This window comes from Pongo abelii, chromosome 20, assembly GCF_028885655.2.
Source record: "Pongo abelii isolate AG06213 chromosome 20, NHGRI_mPonAbe1-v2.0_pri, whole genome shotgun sequence".
In the NCBI taxonomy this organism is placed as follows: domain Eukaryota; kingdom Metazoa; phylum Chordata; class Mammalia; order Primates; family Hominidae; genus Pongo; species Pongo abelii.
In genome coordinates this window covers 11084833-11110430 of record NC_072005.2, presented here as the reverse complement: position 1 = coordinate 11110430, position 25598 = coordinate 11084833, and the positions used below count along the sequence as shown (strand labels likewise).

The window sequence follows — 25598 nt, the reverse complement described above, 5'->3', positions numbered from 1 at the left end:
TCACCTGGTTCCAGGCGCCATTTCAACCTTCAAGTCTCAGGGTCCTTGCTCCAGACCCCAGAGCAGGTGGCAGCCCCTGAGGAGTCTCATGCCCCCCAAACCCGAGCTCAGATCTGTGTAGCCTTAGGCCAGTGGCTCAACCTCCCCAAGCTCCACTTGTGTCATCTGGGAAACGGGAATGAAGTCCCCCAGCCCTTGGGGTTGTTGGGAGAAGGGCACTGGCCAGCGGGAGTGAGAGAGAGAGGAAAGGCCTGCGAGAGGGGCAGGTGCAGAGAGCAAAGGTCAGGAAGGGCAGCAGCCAGCCAGCAGCTGTCACCAGGTGACACGGCTGGAGGCCCCTGGCTTGGGGCCACTGCCACATGGGGACCAAGCTGGTTCCAGGCCCTCAGGCCAAAGCCGATGTCTGAGACTTGAGTCAGACGGGCCTGCAGCCCGGACCACTCATCTGCACCACAGCTAACATGTTCCTGTGTCCCTATGACATGGGTTTTGCACAGGTGGACACTCAAAGTTATTTCTGTAGGCTCCCCTCATTTTTCTTCTTAAAAATTTTTTTCCTTAAAAAAAATTTTTTTTTTTTGAGGCAGGGTCTTCCTCTGTCTCCCAGGCTGGAGTGCAGTGGTGGGATCACAGCTCACTGCAGCCTCGAACTCCTGGGCTCAAGTGATCCTTCTGCCTCAGCCTCCCAAGTAGCTGGGACTACAGATGTGCACCACTGTGCCTGGCTAATTTAACTTTTTTATTTTTGTTGAGATGGGGGGGTCTCTATGTTGTCTAGGATGGTCTCAAACTCCTGGCCTCAAGCAATCTTCACAATCTTCCTGCCTCAGCCTCCCAAAGTACTGGGATTATGGATATGGGCCAACATGCCCAGACTAAGGGACTTATTTTTAAATTGGCCTCATCCTGAAAACCATGAAATCATAGGTTTGGTGAGCTGGTTTTCCATAAACGTTAAAATACATTCTGGGTGGCTCACATCTGTAATCCCAGCACTGTGGGAGGCCAACGTGGGCAGATTGCTTGAGCCCAGGGGTTTGAGACCAGCCCGGGCAACATGGCAAAATCCTGTCTCTACTAAAAATACAAAAAAATTAGCCGGATATGGTGGTACACGCCTGTAATCCCAGCTACTCAAAAGGCTGAGGTGGCAGAATTGCTTGAGCCCAGGAGGCGGAGGTTGCAGTGAGGCGCAGAGAGGCGCATAGCGCCGGCGCAGGCAGAGATCATGTCACTATACTCCAGCCTGGGCGACAGAGCAAGACCCTGTCTCAAAAATAAATAAATAAATAAAAAATAAATTATAATATATTAAAATAAAGCCAAAGCTATTGCAACAAACGAAATGTGGATTTTCCCAAATGGTGGAGTGAGGATCTTGGCAAATCCTCTCCCTAAAAGCAACAATAAAGCTAAACAGAATTGTCCAAAGCAACCATCCCAGGACTGTGAAGATCTGGTCAAAGGCGTTCACCCAGTGAGGAAATGTTTATTCCAGAAAAACTACTGAGTGGCAGGGAAGAGCAGCGGGAGGTGATTTTTGCCTGGGGCTGCTCTTGGCCTGGGCCCCCAGCTCCAGCCAGGCCATGAAAATCAGCAGCCTCACTGCTGGAGGGCCTTACTGTTGGAAGCTGCAGGGATCTCGGCGTGGAGTGAACCAGGAGGAGAGGGCCAAGGTCATCAGCTGGCCTAAGGATGAAACAGATTGGTAAACTAGCCAGAAATGGAAAAGGAGGTCGAGACAGAGACTGCCCCAGTTGGCCCCAGGTATCCCTAGGGGTTTGGGAGGCCACGCGCAAGCGCAAGAGCACATATGCCCTGGAGAGAGCCTGATGCACATCTCCCTGCCCAACAGAGCTGAAGTGTGTGCCCTGATAGGACCCACAGGCAGAAAGCAAAGGTAGGGCCAGCCTGCAGACTGTCCGGGCAGAGGCGCTGACTCAGCATTTGGGCCCCCCCTCCCCAGGCTCAGCATATTTGGGCACAAGTTCTGACCAACCACCGACTGACGTCTCAGCTCGGCTGACCCAGGGGTGACTCCTTCTAAATAAAAATGAGAATTGGGCCAGGCGCGGTGGCTCACGCCTGTAATCTCAGCATTTTGGGAGGCAGAGGCAGGCAGATCACTTGAGCCCAGGAGTTCAAGACCACCGTGGGCAACGTGGAGAAACTGTCTCTACCAAAAAAAAAAAAAAAAATTAGCTGGCTGTGGTGGCACAAGCCTGTAGTTCCGGCTACTCGGGAGGCTGAGGTGGGAGGATGGCTTGAGCCCAGGAGGCTGTAGTGAGCTGAGACTGCACCACTGCAATCCAGCATCAGTGATAGCGTAAGACCTTGTCTCCGAGGGGAAACATAAAGAAAGAAAAGAAAAACAAAAATTAAGAACAAAACGAGGCCAGGCACGGTGGCTCACGCCTGTAATTCCAGCACTTTGGGAGGCCAAGGTGGGCAGATCACCTGAGGTCAGGAGTTCGAAACCAGCCTGGCCAACATGGTAAAATCCCGTCTTTATTAAAAATACAAAAATTAGCCGGGTGTGGTGGCGGGTGCCTGTAATCTCAGCTACTCCAGAGGCTGAGGCAGGGGAATCACTTGAACCCGGGAAGTGGAGGCTGCAGTCAGCCGAGATCACACCACTGCACTCCAGCCTGGGCGACAGTGAGACTCCATCTCAAAAACATAACAAAATTAAAAACAAATAAATAAAAATACAATGTCTACTTTCTGACAACAAAAGCTTGCCAGACATGTGAAGAAACAGGAAAGTGTGACCTACGCTGAGGACAAAAAGCAGTCAACAGAACCCTTCTGTGGAGGAATGGGTCCGGACGTTGGACCTAAAGCCTTCAAAGCAGCTACTAAAAATAGGTTCAAGCTGGGCTGGGCGGTGCACGTCTGTGGTCCCAGACACACTGGAGGCTGAAGAGGGAGGATCATCTGAGCTCTCGAAGTTGAGCTACGATCACACCACTGCACTCCAGCCTGGGCAACAGAGCAATACCCTGTCTTGATTAAAAAAAAAAGTAGGCTGAGGCAGGAGGATCACTTGAGCTCAGGAGTTCAGACCACCAGCCTGGACAACAAAGCCAAACATTATCTCTACCAAAAAAAAAAAAAAAATTAGCCAAGTGTGCTGGTGTGCACCTGTGGTCCCAGCTACTCAGGGGGCTGAGGCAGGAGGATCACTTGAGCCCAGGAGGTCAAGGCTGTTGTGAACCGTGATGACACCACTGCACACTAGCTTGGGTGACACAGCAAGACCTTGTCTCAATTAAAAACAACCAAAAAAAAAGGTTCAAAGAGCTAGAAGAAACCATATCTCAAGAATTAAAGCCAAGTATGACGACAGTGACCCACTAATAATGGCTCTTAATGAATAGACAAAAATGATAAGAATTCAAATTGGTTAGGCACAGTGGCTCACGTCTGTAATCTCAGCACTTTGAAAGGCTGAGGTGGGTGGACTGCTTGAACCCAGGAGTTTGACACCAGCCTGGGCAACATTACAAAACCCTGTCTCCACCAAAAACAAAAACAAAAATTACCTGGGCATGGTGGCGTGCACCTTTAATCCCAGCTACTCAGGAGGCTGAGGTGGGAGGACTGCTTGAGCCCAGGAAGCAGAGGTTGCAATGAACCAAGATTGAGCCACTGCACTCCAGCCAAGACTTACTGTAAAAAACTCAAAGCACGGTAGCTCATGCCTGTAATCCCAGCACTTTGGGAGGCCAAGGTGGGTGGATCACTTGAGGTCAGGAGTTTGAGACCAGCCTGGCCAACATGGTGACACCCTGCCTCTACTAAAAATACAAAAATTTGCAGCTGGGCGCAGTGGCTCATGCCTGTAATCCTTGCACTTTGGGAGGCCAAGGCGGGTGGATCACCTGAGGTCAGGAGTTTGAGACCAGCCTGGCTAACATGATGAAACCCATCTCTACTAAAAATACAAAAAATTAACTGGGCATGGTGGTGCACCCCTGTAATCCCAGCTACTCAGGAGGCTGAGGCAGCAGAATCACTGGAACCAAGGAGGCTGAAGTTGCAGTGAGCCAAGATCATGCCACTGCACTCCAGCCTGGGTGACAGAGACTTTGTCTCAAAAACAAAACAAAACAAAACAAAAAAACAAAAACTCAAATTATGTTCTGGATTTGAAAGGGAGCAGGCGGCTCCGTCCCTTCCCTCACTGACCACCTGGGCTCCCATTATGCCCTGAGCTTCCTCCATCATGGCCCCGAGAGCTCTATGTGGCGTCTGCCCATTTCTGTGAGGGTCTCCCCAACCCAGGCTTGGCCATGGGCAGGGAACGGACGGAGCTGCCTGCTGCCTGCACTGTAGGTCTCAGCTGAACAAATGCTGGAGACCTGCAGTGGCAAAGGCCACATGTGTGACCAGACAAGTCCTCTTCCCCTGCCGGGGCCTCAGTATCCTCCTCTGTGAAACGGGCCCCATGGGTTCTGGTGCCAGGAGAAGGACAGGGACCTGGACATGAGGTGGCCCCCACCACTCCTGCTGGCAGAAACCCAGGGAGCCAGGCACGAGTCCACCTGCAGGCAAAGCTGTGCATTTTGTTGTTGGTTTTAATTTATTACTGTTTGACATCCAGTGACACTGACATACCCTCGCCGGGCCCCCGGCGAGTCTGACCTGTCCAATAAAATACAGTACGAGGAGTGGACGGTGACGCACATGCATCCACACTTAACTACAGTGACTCCAAACTGCGGCGCAACAGTACTGCCAGCAAAGGAAAAGAAAAACAGGTATCGTGTGTTCCCCAATTCGGAATTCTCTCTCTCTCTCTTTTAGACAGTTAATGCTGTTACAAATGCTACTGATGCCAGGACAGGGCCAGTCACAAACAGTCCTACAGCTTCTCTGCTGTATAAATATGGAAGATTCTTTTGTTTATACAGTTTTACTCCAAGTCTGAAACTACGTCTGCTGCTACCCGTTACTGCTAAGGCCTATGCCGTCTCGGCTCTGGAACGAGGGGCTCGGGGTCGAGACTGGAATGTCGGGGCTCAGTCTTCTTCGCTGCCACTTCCTGAGCGGTCCTGGAGAGGGGACAGGAGGAGAGAGTGTGCGTTGGCCACCCCTGCCAGGGCACCTTGCCAGGGACCTGCCAAGCTTTAAATAAACTTGCTCAAGAAAACACTGATGCAGGCCGGGAGTGGTGGCTCATGCCTGTAATCCCAGCACTTTGGGAGGCTGAGGCGGGCGGATCACGAGGTCAGGAGATGGAGACCATCCTGGCTAACACGGTGAAACCCTGTCTCTACTAAAAAATACAAAAAATTAGCCAGGCGTGGTGGCGGGCGCCTGTAGTCCCAGTTACTCGGGAGGGTAAGGCAGGAGAATGGTGTGAACCCGGGAGGCGGAGCTTGCAGTGAGCCGAGATCGCGCCATGGCCACGCCCAAACTTCATGTTTCTCTATAGGACGAGTCCCTGTGACCACACTCGGCCCTCTCGGGACCTGAGAGGCTCCATGTGCCTTCCCTGCTCTGTCCCATGTCACCTGCCTGGTCCTTGGCCCCTGACCTACAGCTTCCAAACCATCTTGGTTCTTCCTGTGAAAGATCTTTGCTCTTTCATATATATATATATATATATATATATATATATATATATATACACACACACACACACATATACATATATACATATATACGTATATACGTACATATACGCATATATATACGTGTGTATATATACATATAATATATATTAATATATAATATATAATAATATATAATATATATTATATAATATATAGTTATTTATATATAAATATATATAATATATTATATATATTATATATATTATATAATAATGTATAATATATATACATATAATATATATATTAAAATATATATTATATGTATATATATTTTTTAAGACAGGGTCTTGCTCTGTTGCCCAGGCTGGAGTGCAGTGGTGCTATCACGGCTCACTGCAGCCTCGACCTCGCAGGCTCAAGTGAGCCTCCTGCCTCAGTTTCCCAAAGTGCTGGGATTACAGGTGTGAGCCACTGGACCTGGCCTCATAAAACCTTTTTAAACAGCCTGGCATGGGCCATAAAACACCCTGCTCTGGATTAGGCAAGAGAGACAGCATCACAGCCCAGACCCTCCTGCCTGACACAGGGGCCTCCCCTACCCATGAGGACTTCGTGAATGTCTTCAAAGGTCACGTGCCTCTTTCGTCAGACGAATTCCCAGGCACTGAAATTTGTTGCTTCTCTGATGACCAAATGGCATTCACTGGGCTTCAGTGGGAACCAGGCCCTTCAGTGGGGGCAGCCCCCTAATCCATGCAACCTCCTTGCTTTGCATAAGAGGAAACTGAAGCTTGAGAAGCAAAGTGACCTGCCAGGTCCCACAGCCAGGAAGGGCCAGAGACAGAGGTGAGATTATTTAAAGCCAGCACGTGGATCTTCTCAGGCTCCCCACTGCCCCCCAAAAACTATCCACTGTGGGCTTGGCGTTTCTGCCCATTCTCTATGCCACTGAGGAGACAGGGCACTGTCTGGTGGGTCCCCAATCCTAGCACCTCCCACCCGACCCTAATCAAGCCCTGGCCTGCCCAGCCTCAGCTCAGGAGCCCTGGTGCCCTGGGACCGCCTGTTGCCTGTCCTGAGACCTCACGTGTCCCCCAGTCCCCAGACACCCACGGGTACTGAGAGCTGGTTCCAGGATCACACAGGCTTGGCTTTGAGTGGCAGCCCTGCCACATACTGGCTGTGTGACCTGGGGTCAGCCATGGCAGGTCAAGCCTCAGTTTTCCCACCTGCAGCGTGGGGGAGTGGGAGCACCGCCCCACAGGGCTGTCCCATCAGGGCCCTGGGATGCCTCCTGCCACACGCCAGCCCTGCCTGCTCGGGGGCCCGGCCTCACCTCCTCTTGTTCCTCCTCACTGTCGTCGTCACTCACGACCGGCTTGGCTCGGGACCCTCGGCTCGGCCGCCGCCGGCCGCCCTTTAGCCGGTCCTGTGCCTTCTCCTTCCGGCCAAGCTTGATCTTCACTTTGACGGACCGAGCTGGAGGGGACCGGGAGGGAAAGACAGCCTTGAGCTCTGGGAATGCAGCACCCCCACAGCAAGGGGCGTCTGGGAGCCGGGAGGGCTGTGAAAAGCTGGAGCCTTGGGGGCTCTTGGGCCAGCGTGAACCACGGCATCCTGAACCCCCACGGGACTCACATTCGGATTCGGAGCCTTCCTCCTCGCCCTCTTCCTCCTCCTCACTCTCCTCGCCTTCACTGTCATCCTCCTTCTCGATTTTCTGCCGCACGCTGGTGAAGACCGACTGCAAGACGATGGAGTCTTCATAGATCTGGGTAGAGACACCAGGGGCTTGAGTGGATGGGCCCGACTGGAGGGCTGCCTGCCCAGCCCTGGCCCCAGCCCCAGCCCCAGCCCCAGCCCTAGCCCTGTGTTGCCCCTGGACAGCTTATCAGTGGCCAATGCGAGCCTCAGTGGGTCGGGGCTTCAGCCCACCGAGGGTGGAAGGCCCTCTCCATAATCTTCCTCCATAGGGGCCCCAGAGAGCATCAGACTTCTGAAATGCTCCAGGGTGAAAGGTCAGGCACACTGGTTTGGGAATGGCTGCAGGTGCCTCCCTCCTTCTGCACAATCTCTGAGGTCTGCAATAACATTGGAAATGCATGCCCCTTGTTGAAGCCAGCATCCTTCTCAAACTCATCAAAGTCAAGTCTTTTTTCTGAGAGGCATCAATCCCGAACACACTTAAGAAAGTCTGCCAAGCTGAGGCTGTGTGCGCGTCAATTCTACCACAGGAAAGAACACACCATAGGGTTCCTTTGAAGGGAGTGTGCCCCAGGGAATTTAAAATAAAATTCCAACAGACAGAGGACTCTGAGTCTATTTCTTCTGTTGTGCCTATCTTTATTTTCTTCGGTAAATACATACTGCTTTTGTAATTGCTAAAATATCCCAAGTTGGAAATTTTAAATTTTTTTTTTTTTTTTTAAAGACAGGGTCTTGTTATGTTGCCCAGGCTGGTCTTGAACTCCTGGCCTCAGGTGATCCTCCTGCCTTGGCCTCCCAAAGTGCTGGGATTACAGGCACAAACCACCACAGCTAGTGGGACTTGTTTTTAACCCATCAATTCAGAAGGGAAGGAGGGGCGGGTTGGTTCAAAGCCCAGCTGTGGGAGTGGCCCATCCCCAATCCCCAGCGGTGCCCTCACCAGGGAGCCCTCCAGGTTGAAGGTCTGTGCGTTCTGGCACAGCAGCATGACGTCCTTCTCTAGGTCGTTGAGGCTGCGGTACTTGTGGTTGCGGATGCGCTCCTGCAATGGACGGGAGGAGCAGGTCTTACCTCAGGACCCCGCCTCGCCTACCCGCAGGCCTGGCTGTGTGCTGGGGACCCCACGGGCTAGGATTCCTTGTGCCTATGAGGATGTGGCCAAAGCCCCAGCCTCGGTAACCTGGCTCACTAGGCATGGGAATTGCGTAGACTGAGGCCCAGCACTAAGTGAGCGGGACCTTGAAGGAACACCCAACACCGACTGCCCACTGACAACCCTCAGGACACCCCCAACCCTTACAAGGAACCCCAAAAGCCCACGACCAGGTCCCTAACCAGGCAGCCCAAGGCACCGCCCAGGTGGTTTCCGGTCATTCTGCCCACACACCACAGCTCTCAGATGGGGGTGCCCCTGGGTCAGACTCCCCTCCGGGAAGATGCGGGGCACAGGGTCACCTTTATCTTCTTGAAGTCCACGGGCTTGCGGATGAGCTCGTAGTACTCGGGCAGCTCCTTTCGCGAGGGCAGCTGGATGAAGACCTCGCTGAGCTGACGTCCACTGCTGCTGCAAGGCAGAACCGGCGGGTATCACCCCCGAGCCCACCCACCCGGGAGCCCCCACCCCACCTCAGCAGGATCCCACATTGTTTGAGGATGAGAAATTCAAACTCGGCTCAGGAGCTATTTCTTGCACGTGTGTTTTTTTTTTTTTTTTTTGAGACGGAGTTTCGCTCTTGCTGCCCAGGCTGGAGTGCAATGGTGCGATCTCGGCTTACTGAAACCACCTCCCAGGTTGAGGAGATTCTCCTGCCTCAGCCTTTGGAGTCACTGGGATTACAGGCATGCACCACCATGCCAGGCTAATTTTGTATTTTTAGTAGAGACAGGGTTTCTCCATGTTGGTCAGACTGGTCTCAAAGTCCCGACCTCGGGTGATCAGCCCGCCTCAGCATCCCAAAGTGCTGGGATTACAGGTGTGAGCCACCATGCCTGGCCTGCACATGTGCTTTCTTGTAGCTTCTGGAACATTTCCCAGAGACAACCACACAAACAGGCCTGTGATGCATTTTTGTTGTTTTTTTTTAGACGGAGTCTTGTTCTGTCGCCAGACTGGAGCGCAGTGGAATGATCTCGGCTCACTGCAACCTCTGCCTCCCGGGCTTAAGCAATTCTCCTGCCTCAGCCTCCCGAGTACCTGGGATTACAGGTGCCAGCCACCACACCCGGCTAATTTTTGTATTTTTAGTAGAGACAGGGTTTCACCATGTTGGCCAGGATGGTCTCGATCTCTTGACCTCATGATCTGCCTGCCTTGGCCTCCCGAAGTGCTGGGATTAGAGGCAGAAGCCACTGCACCCGGGCTGGGATACATCTGGATCTCTGCTCTGTCCTCACTGGGGACTGATCTAACCCCCTGAACACCTCAGGAAGTGCCCTCGTGCACTCAGCACAGCGATGGTGATGAGATGCTGCCTGGCCTCGTGCACAGCGCTCCCAGCTCTTACCCATACCTGAGCCTGGCTCAGGAGGACAGGGTGGGTGGGGACAGAAGCTCTGAGAGCTGACCTTGCTCTGACAGAACCCAGCCCACAGGCTGGGAAAATGAGAACGCATGGCCAACGCGCTCTCCCCTCTGCTTTGGCCCAGAGGAAGGGCCTAGCCAGGGAACGGCCCCAAGCAGGGAGTCACCAGGCAGACGAGGCCTAAAAGTGGCCAACAGGGCCTGATGGGAAGGAGGAGCTGAGCTTGGGTCCTGATAACTCCAGCTGCCTCATCAGCACCGCTTCTTTCCTTATGTTCTTTTCCAGAAAATTCCAGAGGGCAGGGCAGCCCGCCCATGCCACTGGCTGGCCCCACCGTCTGTCTGGGTGTCCTGAGCACGCCTTGTCTTGTTTCTGTTTACCATGCTGGAAAATGGCAGCGACAACATGGTGGCTTCCTTGGTTCTGTTGCTGGGGGGTCCTGATGTCACCAAGGGGCAGACAGGCCAGGCCTGCCTCCAGGAAGCTGCTCGTGGGCAGGATCCCGGGAGGCTTCCTGCTTTTTTGGTGTTTGTGTGCATCACGAAGTCCCTGACCCAGCTTCTAACACGAGAGCCTCCTGAGATGCAGACGTTACACACGGGAGCCAGAATCCTGTCCCTGCACCTCCCCTGGCCTTGACAACCGCCATCATCCCCCCCTTGCTGGGCCAGCCACACTTTACACACACTAAACTCTGAAGCAGGCACCAGTGCCAGGCCAGCCATGCTAAGGAAATCGAGGTGGGAGTGAATTTCCTGGCCTGGACACAGCCCGCCTTGAGCCTCTGCCTTCCAGGAGTGTCCTTCCCCCACGTGTGCTCATGAAATACATCTCCCCATCTCCTGCCAGGAGGTGTTTTTGGTCCCGGGTGTGGGACCAGCTGGTCCAGCATGGGAGCACATACCCTTCTAAGACTGTGTTCCCATCGTGGGCCCTCCCTGGAGGCACAGGCTTCCTTTTTCTTATGAACGGTCTGGTGGCCGGCTCTGCCACAGGCAACTGTTGGTAAACCCAGTCCACAGGCTCAGAAAATAAGCACACACAGTAGATGCGCTTGCTGCTCGGTGACCCTGGAGAAAGACACGACTCCCCTCTGAGTCGGGAAATGTGTGTCCCATCTGCAGCTCGGGCAGAGCGGGCCTGTACCTCTTCCCTCTCCTAAGCCGGCACGTCCTGTTCTCCACTCTACAGAATTTTATAAGCAAAGAGCTCTCCTCTCTCTTCATGATGGCAGCATCCACCCTATACCCGTGACAATAAGGCACAGCAAGAGCTCAGCTTTACACTGTGAAGCAGGACATACAGCACAGGCAGGGGCAACCCCAATGCGATAGTCTCTTCTATGAAAAGCAGCACGCTTTGCCATTTTCCATTCTATTACATTTTTAAAGAAATGCCAGTTGTAGGTCGGGCATGGTGGCTCCGTGCCTGTAATCCCAGCACTTTGGGAGGCCCAAGTGGGAGGATTGCTTGAGCCCAGGAGTTTGAGACCAGCCTGGGCAACATGGCAAAACCCCATTTCTGTTTGACTGGGGAAAAAAAAAAAGTCAGTTTTGTGATCCACTCAGTGCCCTTAGTGGCCAGCAAACAGTGCAGACCCTTGGCTTGAAACGCCCTGCCCTGTGGCCACGGGGGGCTTGCTGCGCACTGTGGCCTTGCCCTGGAGGGCAGCTCCCTAAGCAGGGAGCCCCGGAAGTGAGACCCCAGGGCTGTGACAGCAGAAGGCTTTATAATAGCACCCCACCACCCCAACACCCACCTCCATCAGGCTAATGAGAAACAGCTACAGGAAGCAAAAAAAAAACAAGGTGCGGCTGGGCGTGGTGGCTCACGCCTGTAATCCCAGAACTTTGGGAGGCTGAGGTGGGTGGATCACGAAGTCCGGAGTTCAAGACCAGCCTGGCCAAGATAGTGATACCCCGTCTCTACTAAAAATACAAAAATTAGCCGGGCGTGGTGGCAGGCACCTGCAATCCCAGTTACTCGGGAGGCTGAGGCAGGAGAATCACCTGAACCTGGGTGGCAGAGGTTGCAGTGAGCCGAGATCGCACCACTGCATTCTAGCCTGGGCGACAGAGTGAGGCTCTGTCTCAAAAAACAAACAAAAACAAAACACAAAACCAAGGAACAAGAGCACCCCTTTCCGGACCTCTAGGAGAATGACCTTCTGGATGAATCAAGACCACCCAGCTGCCGGTCTGAGGATTCCACTCTGGTGCAGAGTTCCCCGGAGGTGCCGTCCTCAGGCTTTGCTGCAGCAGGCAGGGTGCTGAGAGCCTCCCTCACCTCTATATTAAAGAGGGACATGCCGCAGCCTCCCCTCACTTGGAATGAAACTCGGAGTCCTCCGGATAGGCGCCACCACCTTTGATGTCAGTGCCCCTAACTCCGCTCCCATGCTCATGTCAGGGCCTACAAAGGGGAGTCCACCCCCATGGGAATGTGGGCTCTGACCTCATCTCAGGGCAAACATCACCTCCTCTGACCCCCACACACACCCAGCCCACACCTCTTAATATCTGACTTAACACCAATGCACACATCATGCAGTGGCGTGATCTCGGCTCACTGCAACCTCTGCCTCCCGGGTTCAAGCGATTCCCTTGCCTCAGCCTCCAAGTAGCTGGGATTATAGGTGCACCATCACACCTAGCTAATTTTTGTATTGTTAGTAGAGACGGGTTTCACCATGTTGGTCAGGCTGGTCTCGAACTCCTGACCTCCTGATCTTACCCACCTTGGCCTCCCAAAAGTGCTGGGATTACAGGCTGAGCCACCGCACCTGGCCCAATGCACAGATCTTAAGCATGAGGCTAAAGATGTGCTCCTGTCAGTCCTTCCCCCAGGGATGATCCTGGACCGAGGTTGGCTGCTTCTTCAAGTTGATGATGCAGAAACACACAGGGGAGCCCCCAAACCTGGCCTGGCCCCCTGCCTCCTTGCTCTCCCTGTTGCCGAGTGCAGCAGCAGGTCCCGAGGTGGGCACACACCAGCCATGCCCAGTTCCCGCTGCTGGGCATCTGGGCTGTGCCCAGGGTTGGACACCAGGAAGCAAGTGTCTGTGGACACTCAGGAGCAAGTGTTTAGTTTGCAGTTCTCCTAGGAATTTATCTGGGAGAAGATACTCTAGGTCACAGGGTGGGGAAATGCTCTACTTGGGAGATACTGAGCCAGCGTGAGTGGTGCTTGTCCTTGCAGCCATTCTACAATGTGGCCCTAAACACGTTTCCTTGTTGTGCAGAGAAGCCAAGCGCTGCTTCACAGACTCTTCCAAGCAGCGCCTGTTCCCATCTTTGGCCCATTTCCTTCCCTGGGGAGTCCTTTGTTGGAAGCACTATTGCAAACACCTGCTGCAGTCTAGGAATTGTCTGTTTCTCTTCTCTCTTTTTACAGACACGGTCTTGTTCTGTTGCCCAGGCTGGAGTGCAGTGGTGCCATCCTAGCTCACTGCAGCCTCCAACTCCTGGGCTCATGAGATCCTACTGCTTCAGCCTCCCAAGCAGCTAGGACTACAGACACATGCCACAACACCTGGCTAATTTAAAAAATATTTTGTAGAGATGGGGTCTCACTAGGTTGCCCAGGCTGGTCTCAAACTCCTGGGCTCAAGGGATCCTCCCACATCAGCCTCCCAAAGCACTGGAATTACAGGTGTGAGTCACTGCGCTCAGCTCAGTGTAAATATTTGAGGCTTGCTGGGCCTGCCTCTGTTGCAACTGCTGAGTTCTGCCACTATTCCATGAAGCGAACCACAGACAATGCAGAAATCGGTGGGCTTTGGCTGCGTTCCAACAAAACTTCATTTATCAACACTGAGATTTGAATTTCTTTTTTTTTTTTTTTTTTGAGACGCAGTCTCACTGTCACCCAGGCTGGAGTGCAGTGGTGCAATCTTGGCTCACTGCAACCTCCACCTCCTGAGTAGCTGGGATTACAGGCACCCGCCACCATGCCCGGCTAACTTATGTATTTTGAGTATAAACAGGGTTTCGCCATGTTGGCCAGGCTGGTCTGGAATTCTTAAGTTCCAGCAATCCACCAGCCTTGGCCTCCCGAAGTGCTGGGATTACAGGCATGAGCCACCGTGCTCAGCCTCCAAGTTCAGTTTTTAAGAAACCCTGATCTCACTCCCCATCAAGAACCCAAGTTTGGAAACCACTTAGTTTGATGCCCTATATCTGGAGGCAAGAACCTGAGCATGGCAAGAGGCAGACGCCAGATGAGAACCCAGGTGTGGCTCCCGTCTCACGTGCCTGTGCTGGCTGCCCCAACACTGCGAGGCGGGGACTGGCCTTTTATACGACGAAATGAGAGCACTGTGACAAAATCTATTACACATGGCACCACCCAGAGCATTTCCCAGTGCCAGGGGAAGATGAAAAGGAAAGGCAAGCCCCAGCTCCCCTACGCCGCAGGCAGGTGCAGTCGGTCCTGAGTGCGGGGAGGCCCATGGCCACTTTCTGCAGGGCTGGGGGAGGGCAGCTTGAGAGGCGTTCGCTCTTTTCTGAATTCATCACTACTAGTGTCCCTGTTGTCACCACAGCAGGTCCTGGAATCCTGAGTGGCTCTGAGTCAGAAAATGCCTCAAGTCCTTTCTGAAGAGGCAGAAATCACAGGATCCCGACATTGGGAAGTGAGCAGGCAGGGGCGCCCTCTGGGCTACCAGGAGGAAAGGGTGGGTGTTTGTAGGGGCCGTTGGCTCAGAGAAAGTGCTGCTCAGTATGGCCAGGTGGAGGAAGGAGGGTGTGGACCCTCCTTCACACCCCTTGGAGCCCCACATGACAGCCTTTCTTCCTGCTGCTTTTTTTTTTTGAGACAGGGTCTCACTGTGTCGCCCAAGCTTGAGTGCAGCGGTGCCTCCAACTCCTGGGCTCAAGTGATCTTCCCGCGTTGGCCTCCCAAGTAGCTGGGACTACAGGTGGATATCACACCTCGTTCACCTTTCTATTCTTTGATCTAGCTATTTCCTGACTTTATTTTAAATTTGCCTATTGTTGATGTTTCACAGTCACTCAATCTTGTCTCCTGACCTTATTTCTTTTTTACTTCCTTTTTTAAAGCTGCTTTGAATCTTCTACTTCATCCCTCCTGTCTATGATCATCTATTTTTATTTATTTATTTATTTACTTACTTATTTTTGAGACGGAGTCTCGCTCTGTTGCCCAGGCGGGAGTGCAGTGGCACAATCTTGGCTCACTGCAACCTCTGCCTCCCGGGTTCAAGCGATTCTCCTGCCTCAGCCTCCCTCGTAACTGGGATTACAGTCAAGTGTCACCACGCTCGGCTAATTTTTGCACTTTTAGTAGAGACAGGGTTTCACCATCTTGGTCAGGCTGGTCTTGAACTCCTGACCTCGTGATCCACCCACCTCAGCCTCCCAAAGTGCTGGGATTACAGGCCTGAGTCACAGCACCCGGCCTCATCTGCTATTTTAATAAACATTTCCAGCCGGACATGGTGGCTCACGCCTGTAATCCCAGCACTTTGGGAGGCCGAGGCAGGTGGATCATGAGATCAAGAGATCGAGACCATCCTAGCCAACGTGGTGAAACCCCATCTCTACTAAAAATACAAAAATTAGCTGGGCGTGGTGGTGCATGCCTGTAGTCCCAGCTACTCGGGAGGCTGAGGCAGGAGAATTGCTTGAACCCAGGAGGCAGAATTTGCAGTGAGCGATCAGGCTACTTGCACTCTAGCCTGGCGACAGAGTGAGACTCTGTCTCAAAAAAAAAAAAAGGAAACATGTTCCCACTGTGTTCCCTCAGACGACTGCAGCACAGGCTCACTGAAAGGAAGGGCCTCCTCAAGGCAGGGGGCTGCTCCAAGGGAGGCCAGGGCAGGAGGGAAAGGCACCAGCAGCTCCCCCAGGCCTCCTGCTGCCAACTCCACGCACCTGCACCTCTGTCTCTAATTGTCCTGTCCTAAGCTTTTCTTAAACACGCCATTCTAGTTTTCAGACTCATTCTTCTAAACCAGTTGCCTTGTTTATTTGTGTTGTGTAAAGGTCTCTATCACTGAGGGAGAGACTTGGGGGTAGGGCCAGACTCACAGAGGAGGGGGAGCTTCTTCCAGCAAATCCTGGGGCAGGCGCAGAACCCCAGCGCAGCTCCACAGGGAACCCGACCGCAGGCTGTGTGGGCAACTCCATCCATGACTTTTGGGCCCCCTGAGCCCTCTGCCATGGTTATGTTGGACGCAGTGCCCTGCACCCAGCCTATGCCCATAAATGGGCATGCCTGGGGCTCACGTGCTTGGTGCCCTCATCCAGCCAGTGCCTGCACAGCACCAGGGTCCAGGCTATGTGCCAAGCAGACCATAGACCTGGAACCTCAGGCCAAGGGCCAGACAGCCCTGAGGAGCCCCCCTGTTCCCAAAGAATGGCTCCCACTCCTGCCTACCCTCCACCTACACCCGTCCCTCAGGGGCCCTGCCCTGGGGGCTTGGAGGAGTATGACAAACACTTTTAAGCCCTGGGATGACCTCTCCTGCAGAATGTTTCAGGCAGGCCGACAACCTGTTTCATTGTTTTTCTTGCACAAGGTACAACCACTCAACTCTGAAGAGCCAGGAGGGACAGTGCTTGTGGAAAGGCAGGGAAACAGTGCAGACAGGCCTTCAGCAGTAGCAGCCAGCCTCTGCCAGACCCAGGCCAAAGCTGTCACCACGAATTGGCAAGGCAGCAGCTCACGCCCTGGGCTGGGGACCATCGTCCCCTCCCACAGTGCACACGGTGCTGGCCTCTGGGCTGTGTGCCTGGCCACGTTATTTCAGTCAGGCCCCTGTGCTGCAGACGTGGAGACTGACGCACAGAGACAGGTGTGGAGTGCAGATCTTCACTGCATTCAAGTCCCTCCTACAGTAACCACAGGGCTGCTGCCTCCAGGCAGTGGGGAGTGGGGATGGAACCCAGAGGGCCCGCCCGGTGGGGCCAGAGCTCTTGTGAGGCTTAGCTGCAGCAGTCTGGCTCCGTCACCGTCTTTCCGAGCTGCCCGAGCATAGTCTGCAGCCACTGTGCCCCTCTAGCCCTGAAGCTGTGCACGTGTCTCCTGACCTCAGCACAAGCATCAAGTTCAAGTTCAACACCACTGTCTACCACATAGTCTTTTTTTTTTTTTTTTTTTTTTTTTTTTGAGATGTAGTCTCACTGTCACCCAGGCTGGAGTGCAGTGGTGCGATCTTGGCTCACCGAAACCTCCACCTCCTGGGTTCGAGCGATTCTCCTGCCTCAGCCTCCCGAGTAGCTGGGATTACAGGCGAGTACCACCATGCCTGGCTAATTTTTGTATTTTAATAGAGACGGGGTTTTGCCACGTGGGCCAAGCTGTTCTCAAACTTCTGAGCTCAAGTGATCGGCCTGGCTTGGCCTCCCAAAGTGCTGGGATTACAGATGTGAGCACCTGCGCCTGGCCCGCATGGTCTTTGATGTAGCAGCATCTCTGCCCCATCACTGTCGCAGGCAGGCTGGTGGCTGGCGGGGTGGTCTTCAGCAGGCTGCTGGCTGAGCCCACGTGGACCAGCAGATGCCCTTCTCTGAGCCCTTACCAAGGACACCAAGGGGGTACCCCGATACATATGCGGCCTTGACACTTGGACACAGTGCCCCAAATGCCTCAGCCACCAGCTGCCGACTGCTATAAAGAACTCAGGGAGGGAGGCGGAGGTTGCAGTGAGACAAGACTGTGCCACTGCACTCCAGCCTGGGCTACAGAGCAAGACTGTCTCAAAAAAAAAAAAAAAAAAAAAAAAAGAACCCAGGGAAGAAGGTATCAACTGGCAGTGCACAGCCCCACAAGCCCGAACCTGACCCGGAGCCACAGAGAACGTTTCTGCATGTTCTGATTTTAAAGTAAAATCTCCTACATGTAACTTAATTTCTTAATTTTGGTTTCGATTTCTGGCAGGTTCCTCAATGTGGTTTGAGATTTCAAACCACCAAGGAGAAACGCCCTTGGCTAAGGGCAGGTGTGTGGCCCAGGGCTCCTGTGAGGCCCCTGGTGCTGGCACAGCCGCACTCAAGCCCCTAGCCTCCCTCCAGCCTCTGCATGCACTGTGTCCTCTCTGCCTGGGACACTTGTCCCTCTCCTCTCAGTGGACACTGCTCACGCTTCCTGTTCTGCTTATGTGGCCCTTCCCACTGGAGCCACCACAAGCTCCTGGACAGCAGAAGCCAGCACTGCCCGCACGGTACCACAGAACACTCCAACCTGTTCCCACTGTGGCCCCTGAGCAGGAGGGGCATGTCACTGCACTCTGTGTATACAATGTAAAGGACTGTGGCTGTGACAGCTGGCAGTGCCACACTCTGGGGCCTTGGGAGGAGGGGCCTCATGGCTGTGAATCTGAGTGCAGAAGAACAGAGTATAAGATTCCCAGGCAAGACAACTGTACACGTATGATGAGGTCAACACAGAGGTCACGTCAAACACAATTCTGCCAGAATAAAACACAAACTAGGGGGCTGCAAGTATCTCCAACGATCAAAAGCAATATTTGAAAAGATTCCACCTGACAGGAAGGGCGTCCCTGCCTCTCCAAAAGGGTCTGGCCCCAACACAGCAGCGGGTGCCCAGTTGAACCACTTCTGTTCTCAGGTGTCGCCACCTAGAGAGACCATGTGGCTCCCACCTGCAGTCATGGGCATACTCTCCAGCTCGGCGAGGCAGGCTCCTGACACCGAATCCAGAGGACAACGTCCTGTGTTCACTCTTTGAATTGTTAGAACTCAGGTCTACATAGATGCCAGTCTCTTTTCAGGCTTCACATTTAACTCAATTACAGAGCTGAACTACTTAGAGGGTTCTGGAAAGCAAACTAAAAAACAAAAATTCTGGCCAGGCATGATGGTGGTGTGCACCTGTAATCCCAGCTACTTGGGAGGCTGAGGCAGGAGAATCACTTCAACCTGGAAGGTGGAGGTTGCAGGGAGCCGAGATCGTGCCACGGCACTCCAGCCTGGGTGACAGAGTGAGACTCTACCTCAAAAAAAATAAAATAAAATAAAAAATAAAAATAAAAATACATTAAAAAAATAAATAAAAATCCAATTAAACAAAAAAGTTTTCCTTTCTTTTCTTGGAAAGGAGCAATTGAAAGTTGGAGACAAAAAAGTGAGCTGTTAGCTGTGTCTGACTTTATTCCATTCAAGCTCTTCTCAGCCTGGTGCAGCTGTGTGGGGCCAAGGAAGGGCCGAGTGACATGAGCACCACCTGCCACGCAGTCGGTGGCGTGGAAGCTTCCAGGGGTCTGACAGATGTGTCATACAGAATGTAACTTCTAGCCAATGATGGGCAAATAATAATAATAAAAAAGAATGTAACTTCGCCCCAAATGAGGTCTGGCTTTTGCCTAGGGCTCCTGGGAGGTGATCTCTGAGCCCTTAGAATGTCACACCTAATGGCTGTCTTTGTTTATGTGGTGTCTGGGACCAGTCCTAGGTTGGGGCTTTGGGCTATGTAGTTTCTGCTCAGCCCACAGAGGGGCTGGAGATGGAGGTGAGCCACATGGGTAACCAGTTGTGTCTTTGTGACCAAGTCCCAATAAAAATGCTGGACACAGGGTGGGTGCAGTGGCTCATGCCCGTAATCCCAACACTTCGGGAGGCTGAGGCGGGCGGATCACTTAAGGTCGGGAGTTCGAGACCAGCCTGGCCAACATGGTGAAACCCTGTCTCTACTAAAAATACAAAAATTAGCCAGGCGTAGTGGCGCAAGCCTGTAATCCCAGCTGTTCAGGAGGCTGAGGCAGGAGAATCACTTCAACCCAGGAGGCAGAGGTTATAGTGAGCCGAGATTGCACAACTGCACTCCAGCCTGAGTGACAGAGTAAGACTGCTTCTCAAAAACAAACAAACAAAAAAAACCTCTGGACACGGAGGCTTCTCTGGTTGGCAATGCTCTGTGTCAACGTCACCAGGAACATCAGCGCTGTCTTCAACTCCACAGGGAGGAGACAAAGGAAAACCCTGTGTCTGGAACCATCCAGATCACCTCAAGTGATCCTCCCGCCTTGGCCCCCCAAGAGGCCCCATACATCTCTTGCCTTGGTTGATTTTAGTCTGTAGCCTTGCACTGTAATAAATCATAACTGCAAGCGTAACAGCTGCTAGGGCTCTCGGGGTCCTAAAGAATGACGGCACTTGAGGGTGATCTTGTGGACTTTTCCCACCCTGTGGACCCTGAGGTTGTTTTCCCTCATAGCTTCAAATTTAGTTAAGAATATCAGAAATATCCATTAAGTACACCAATTTTGTATCCAAACATCATGTTTGAAATTATTGCTAAATGGAGGCAGCTTTTCTTTTGCTTTTTTTTTTTTTTGCAACAAGGTCTCACTCTGTCACCCATGGTGGAGTGCAGTGACGTGATTATACCTCACTGTGGCCTTGACCTCTTGTGGTCCTCCTGCCTCAGCTTCCTGAATAGCTGAGACAACAGGCGTGCACCACCACGCCTGGCTAATTTTTGTATTTTTTGCATAGGCGGGGTCTCCCTATTTTGCTCAGGTTGGTCTCGTACTCCTGGTCTCAAGGGATCCACACGCCTCAGCCTTACAAAGTTCTGGGATTACAGGCGTGACCGCTATGCCCAGCTGAGGTAGCTTTTCAACGACTATCTTTCCTGAGTTGATGTGCCCTATGTGATGTTTTTCTGTGCAAATCACATTACAGTGAGTGGACAGACCCACGCCTGCTGTGCTTCCAGCACTCAGGAGGCTTTCTTTAATAGTCATCTTTGTTGTCCTACTTATAATTCCAACACAGTTACTCCCAGTCTAATGGGCAACTCCCAGGTCTGTGAATCCATCCATTCCAGGAAGATGTGAGGTTAAATTGAAAACAAAGATCAAATCCCCCACTGAGGCATCCTCCCACATGGATCCCAGGTAAGACAGGAGCATTGCTGTGTGACTGAAATGCTGGTGTTCTCTTCAAAGCAGGTCTCAAAATCTCTACCAGAATCGAATGTCCTGAAACAGAACAGTTTTGATAAAGCAGTCACTTAGCAATAAGAGTTAAGATTTGGGGTTTTTTTAATCTGGTTTTTTTTTTTTGAGACGGAGTCTCGCTCTGTCGCCCAGGCTGGAGTGCAGTGGCACAATCTCGGCTCACTGCAAGCTCCGCCTCCCGGGTTCACGCCATTCTCCTGCCTCAGCCTCCCGAGTAGCTGGGACTACAGGCGCCCGCCACCACGCTGGCTAATTTTTTGTATTTTTAGTAGAGACAGGGTTTCACCATGTTAGCCAGCATGGTCTCGATCTCCTGGCCTTGTGATCCACTCGCCTCAGCCTCCCAAAGTGCTGGGATTACAGGCGTAAGCCACCACACCCAGGCTTTTTTTTTTTTTAATAGAGACAGAGCCTATGTTGGCCAGGCTCATCTGAACTCCTGGGCTCAAGTGATCCTCCGCCTTGGCCTCCCAAAGTGTTGGGATTACAGGTGTGAGCCACCGCGCCCAGCCTGTATTGTTGTGGCTTTTTTGGGACAGGGTGTCACTCCCATTGCCCAGGTTGGAGTGCAGTGGCACGATCATGGTGCACTGCAGCCTCCACTTCCCGAGCTTAGGTGATCCTCCCACCTAAGCCTCCTGAGTAGCTGTGACTATAGGCATGCACCACCATGCATGGCTAATTTTTGTATTTTTTGTAGAGATGGTGTTTCACCACATTGCCCAGATTGGTCTTGAACTCTTGGGCTCAAGAGATCCACCCACCTCAGCTTTCCAAAGTCTGGGATTACAGGTGTGAGCCACTGTGCCCAGCTGAAAGTTTTAATTTATTGTATGATTTATCATCAAATCTTACAAAGGCTACAAGACTGACTATAGCAGCTGGGTGAGCCATTCCCTCTTTTGTCAGATGATATACAACTAAATATGACCCTAAGAGGGCTCTTTCTGTGAGTCTAAAACTAAAAAAAAAAAAAAAATAGACTAACACTGGACATACTTTTTGTCTGAAAATATTCAGCCTCTTAATAAGTTGTGCATGCTGTTTCTGTCTTTTCAAAAACCAAGGTGTAATGGAATACAGAGAAGTGTACATATCTCATGTGTACACCTTGGTGAATGTACACATCATATACACATCCAGATCTATAGAGAGAATATCCCCAGTATCCTAGAAGGCTCGTCGTGTGGCTTTCCTGCTATTCCCTCTCTCAAGGTAAGCACTGCTTGGCAGCCATTACTGTGGATCAGCTTCTGACCCTCACAGAACTGGACTCACACAGTCTTGCTCTGTTGCCCAGGCTGGAATGCCGTGGCATGGTCTTGGCTCACTGCAAGCTCCGCCTCCCGGGTTCGTGCCGTTCTCCCGCCTCAGCCTCCCAAGTAGCTGGGAATACAGGCGCCCGCCACCACAGCCGGCTAATTTTTTGTATTTTTAGTAGAGATGGGGTTTCACCATATTAGCCAGGATGGTCTCGATCTCCTGACCTCGTGATCCGCCCACCTCGGCCTTCCAAAGTGCTGGGATTACAGGCGTGAGCCACCGCGCCCAGCCAGTAGGCCCTTTTTAGTGTCTGGCTTCTTTCACTCAACAAAACATAAGCTTCTTCCAGGTAGCAGTACTATGTCTGTTTTCATAGCTATTTGGGGCCCTGTACAATGAGGCCCCCGCTGATCCATGCCCCTGTAGATGGACACTGGGCTGATTCCTGTTTGGGGAGATTATGACCAAAGTGGCTATGGACACGTCTGTCCGTGTGGACAGATGCACTCAGCTCTCCTGGGTAGAACGAGGGCTGCAGGCTGCTGGGTCAGAGGGTATGTACAGGCTGAGCCTCAGAAAATATTGTCTTCTGCAGTTCGATGGTTAAAAACAAAGCAAAACAAAAGAGACTGCAAAAGAGCCGCATACTCCTACACGCAGGGTGTGAGGCCAGACTGCTTCAGACTTGCCAGCACTGACGGGCATTTGGCTGTTGTGGGGCGGGTGCTGGCGCAAGTCACTCTGGTTTTAACGAGCATTTTCTTGAAGTTGTGATGCTAATGCAATGATGTGAGCACCTTTCCCCACACTGATTAGTCCTGGGATGTCCTGTGTAAGGAGGCGTCTGTTCCTGGCTCTTGCCCAGCTTTACATTGTGTTGTCTTTTCCTAATCTATGAGGAGTTTTCACTGTCTCCATCAGCGTGTCCATTAATAAACAGATGTGATTAATTTTAGTGAGGTCTAATTTCTCGATTGTTTGTGATTAGTGGCTTTTGGCTCCCGTGGAAGAAATCGATGCCTACTCATGAAGATTTTCTCCCGTGCTTTCTTCTAGAACTTTGTTTTACCTTTCACGTTCTTACATCCACAGTCCATGTCACGTGGATCCAAGTGCATGGTGTGTGCGTGTGTGGGGGTGGTCAGGGCTCATCCTCTCTACGTGGATACCCAGGAGACCAGCGTGATGGACAAGCCCGTGCTTTCCCCACTGCGCTTCAAGGGTCTTCTTCAGGTTGGTAATGTTAAGTTTCCCTCACAAGAATATCATTAGAAATAAAACATGGGGAGGGTCTGTCACTGCCATTAGATTTTTGCAAATTCCGTTTTTTTGTTTTTGTTTTTGTTTTTCAGATATCGTCTCACTCTGTCACCCAGGCTGGAGTGCAGTGGTGCAATCTTGGCTCACTGCACCCTCTGCCTTCTGGGTTCAAGCGATTCTCGTGCCCAGCCTCTCGAGTAGCTGGGACCACAAGCACACATCACCACGCCAGGTTAATTTCTTTTTTTGTATTTTTTGTAGAGATGGGGTTTTGCCATGTTGGCCAGACTGGTCTCAAACTCCTAAACTCAAGTGATCCGCCCGCCTCAGCCTCCCAAAGGCTGGGATTACATCAGCCACTATATCTGGCCCGTATTTTAAATAAGTATTCTGTATTTATTTTTTTAAGAGACAGGGTCTCATTCCATCACCCAGGCTGGAGTGCAGCTGTGTGATCACGGCTCACTGTAGCCTGGACCTGCTGTGCTTAAGTGATCCTCCCACCTCAGCCTCCCGAGTAGCAGGGACCCTAGGCGTGTGCCACTGCCCGCAGCTGTATCCCGCACTTTAAGTAACTTAAGTCCTCCACTTGCTTTCCTCCTTGAGGACTTAGCCTTGGAGTTAGGTTTGTGAATTAGAGTCAATATATTTTTTTCTCAATACTGACAACACATGACATTTTCAGATCTGGCATTGAACTTGAATATGTCTCCTTTTTCTCATCATCTGTTTCTCTTCCAATAATAAAATAACCTTTTTTTTCTTTTTTTTTGAGACGGAGTCTCGCTCTGTCCCCCAGGCTGGAGTGCACTGATGTGATCTTGGGTCACTGCAACCTCCGCCTCCCAGCTTCAAGAGATTCTCCTGCCTCAGCCTCCCGAGTAGCTGGGATTACAGGCGTGCACCACTACGCTCAGCTAATTTTTGTAGTTTTAGTAGCGAGGCGGTTTCGCCATATTGGCCAGGCTGGTTTCAAACTCCTGACCTCAAGTGATCCGCCCGCCTCAGCCTCCTAAAGTGCTGGGATTACAGGCGTGAGCCACCGCGCCCAGCTAAAAGAACCTTTTTAAGCAGTATTTTGTTTTTGGCATTGGCGTCTTGCTCTGTCACTCAAGGCTGGAGTGCAGTGGTGCAATCTTGGTCCACAGCAACGTCCACTTCCTGGGTTCAAGTGATTCTCCTGTCTCAGCCTCCCAAACAGCTAGGATTACAGGCGTGTGCCACCATGCCCAGGTAACTGTTTTTGTATTTTCAGTAAAGATGGGTTTCCACCATGTTGTTGATGCTGGTCTCAAACTCCTGACCTCAAGTGATCCTCCCACCTCAGCCTCTCAAAGTGCTGGGTTGACAGGTGTGGACCACCACAGCTGGCCTTGCACGGTAATTTTGACCCATTAATTTAGGCACTCCAGTTGTTACCATCCTCTAAAACTTCACACTTGGTAAGATTCTCTCCAAACCATGCATGTGGGCTCCCTTCACTTTCCCCTCCAACAGATACAATTCCCCCATGCTCTGATTCATGACTAACAGCAAACTGTTATTTAAAATCAAACAGTACAACCCTCCCATTACGGGGACAGCCATACCGGCCAGTGTGTACCAGGAAGTGAAATAAGACCTTGGAGAGTGGAAGACTGGATGAGTCCTGGGCCAGGCATGGGCCTTACACCCTTTGCTGGCTCCTGCCCAGCTCTGTGACCTGCCCTGGGCTGGCAGAATGTGCACATGCCTCCCTGGGGAGTTGCTGAGAACATTCCTTTCTTCTTATTTAAATGGTACTCATATAGAGTCGCTCACGGAAAAGGATATTAGTAAATGAAAAATATATAAATGGCACTCATGATCCACCAACACGTTATGATCCACCGCTGGGCCGTGGCCACAGCTGGAACCGCATGCTGCCTCGTATATAGGACATGTCTGTGAGGACAGCTATCTCCAGGCTTGGAGCAGGGCCTGGCAGAGAGCAGGAGTGTGGCCACCATCTCACCAACACAGAGATGGCACGGGTAGCCTGGGAGGGTGCAAGGACAGGAGACGGCTGCCAGTTTCTCTGCTCCAGACATGCCAGCCTCTTGTCCCTATCCTGGCCACACGGGCAGCACCCATTACTGCCATATAACCCCTCATCCCACCTCGTCCCTTGAGGCCACCAGGCCATACCTTTGGCAGAGCCTCTCCACCTGCTGTAGCCTCTGCTGGTGTACTCTCCCCAACCTCCCCTCTCTCGAGGCTCTGCTGCAATGTCCCCTTCCCTGAGACCCGCACCCCTGCCTCTCCTCTCGACCACATGTGACATTCCCTCTCATCACTGCAGATACATGTGTGCTTCCCTGT

General features: G+C 52.1%; 1 protein-coding gene across 13 annotated transcripts in view; it reads right to left on the bottom strand.

Annotated features, from left to right (window-relative positions):
- Positions 1-4562: 4562 nt before the first annotated feature.
- The window catches only part of SMARCA4 (SWI/SNF related, matrix associated, actin dependent regulator of chromatin, subfamily a, member 4), a 100643-nt gene continuing 79607 nt past the window's right edge, over positions 4563-25598 (bottom strand). For 9 of the 13 annotated variants that reach the window (XM_054539676.2, XM_054539681.2, XM_024236470.3 and 6 more), the window contains 5 exons: positions 8724-8832; positions 8209-8310; positions 7200-7332; positions 6898-7040; positions 4563-5057 (listed from right to left, as the gene is read on the bottom strand). In XM_054539676.2, the coding sequence (XP_054395651.1) occupies positions 5025-5057; positions 6898-7040; positions 7200-7332; positions 8209-8310; positions 8724-8832 (520 nt within the window). In that variant the 3' untranslated portion in view covers positions 4563-5024. The remainder of the gene's footprint in view (positions 5058-6897; positions 7041-7199; positions 7333-8208; positions 8311-8723; positions 8833-25598) is intronic. The other 4 variants (XM_054539680.2, XM_054539683.2, XM_024236468.3 and 1 more) reach the window with 1 other exon arrangement.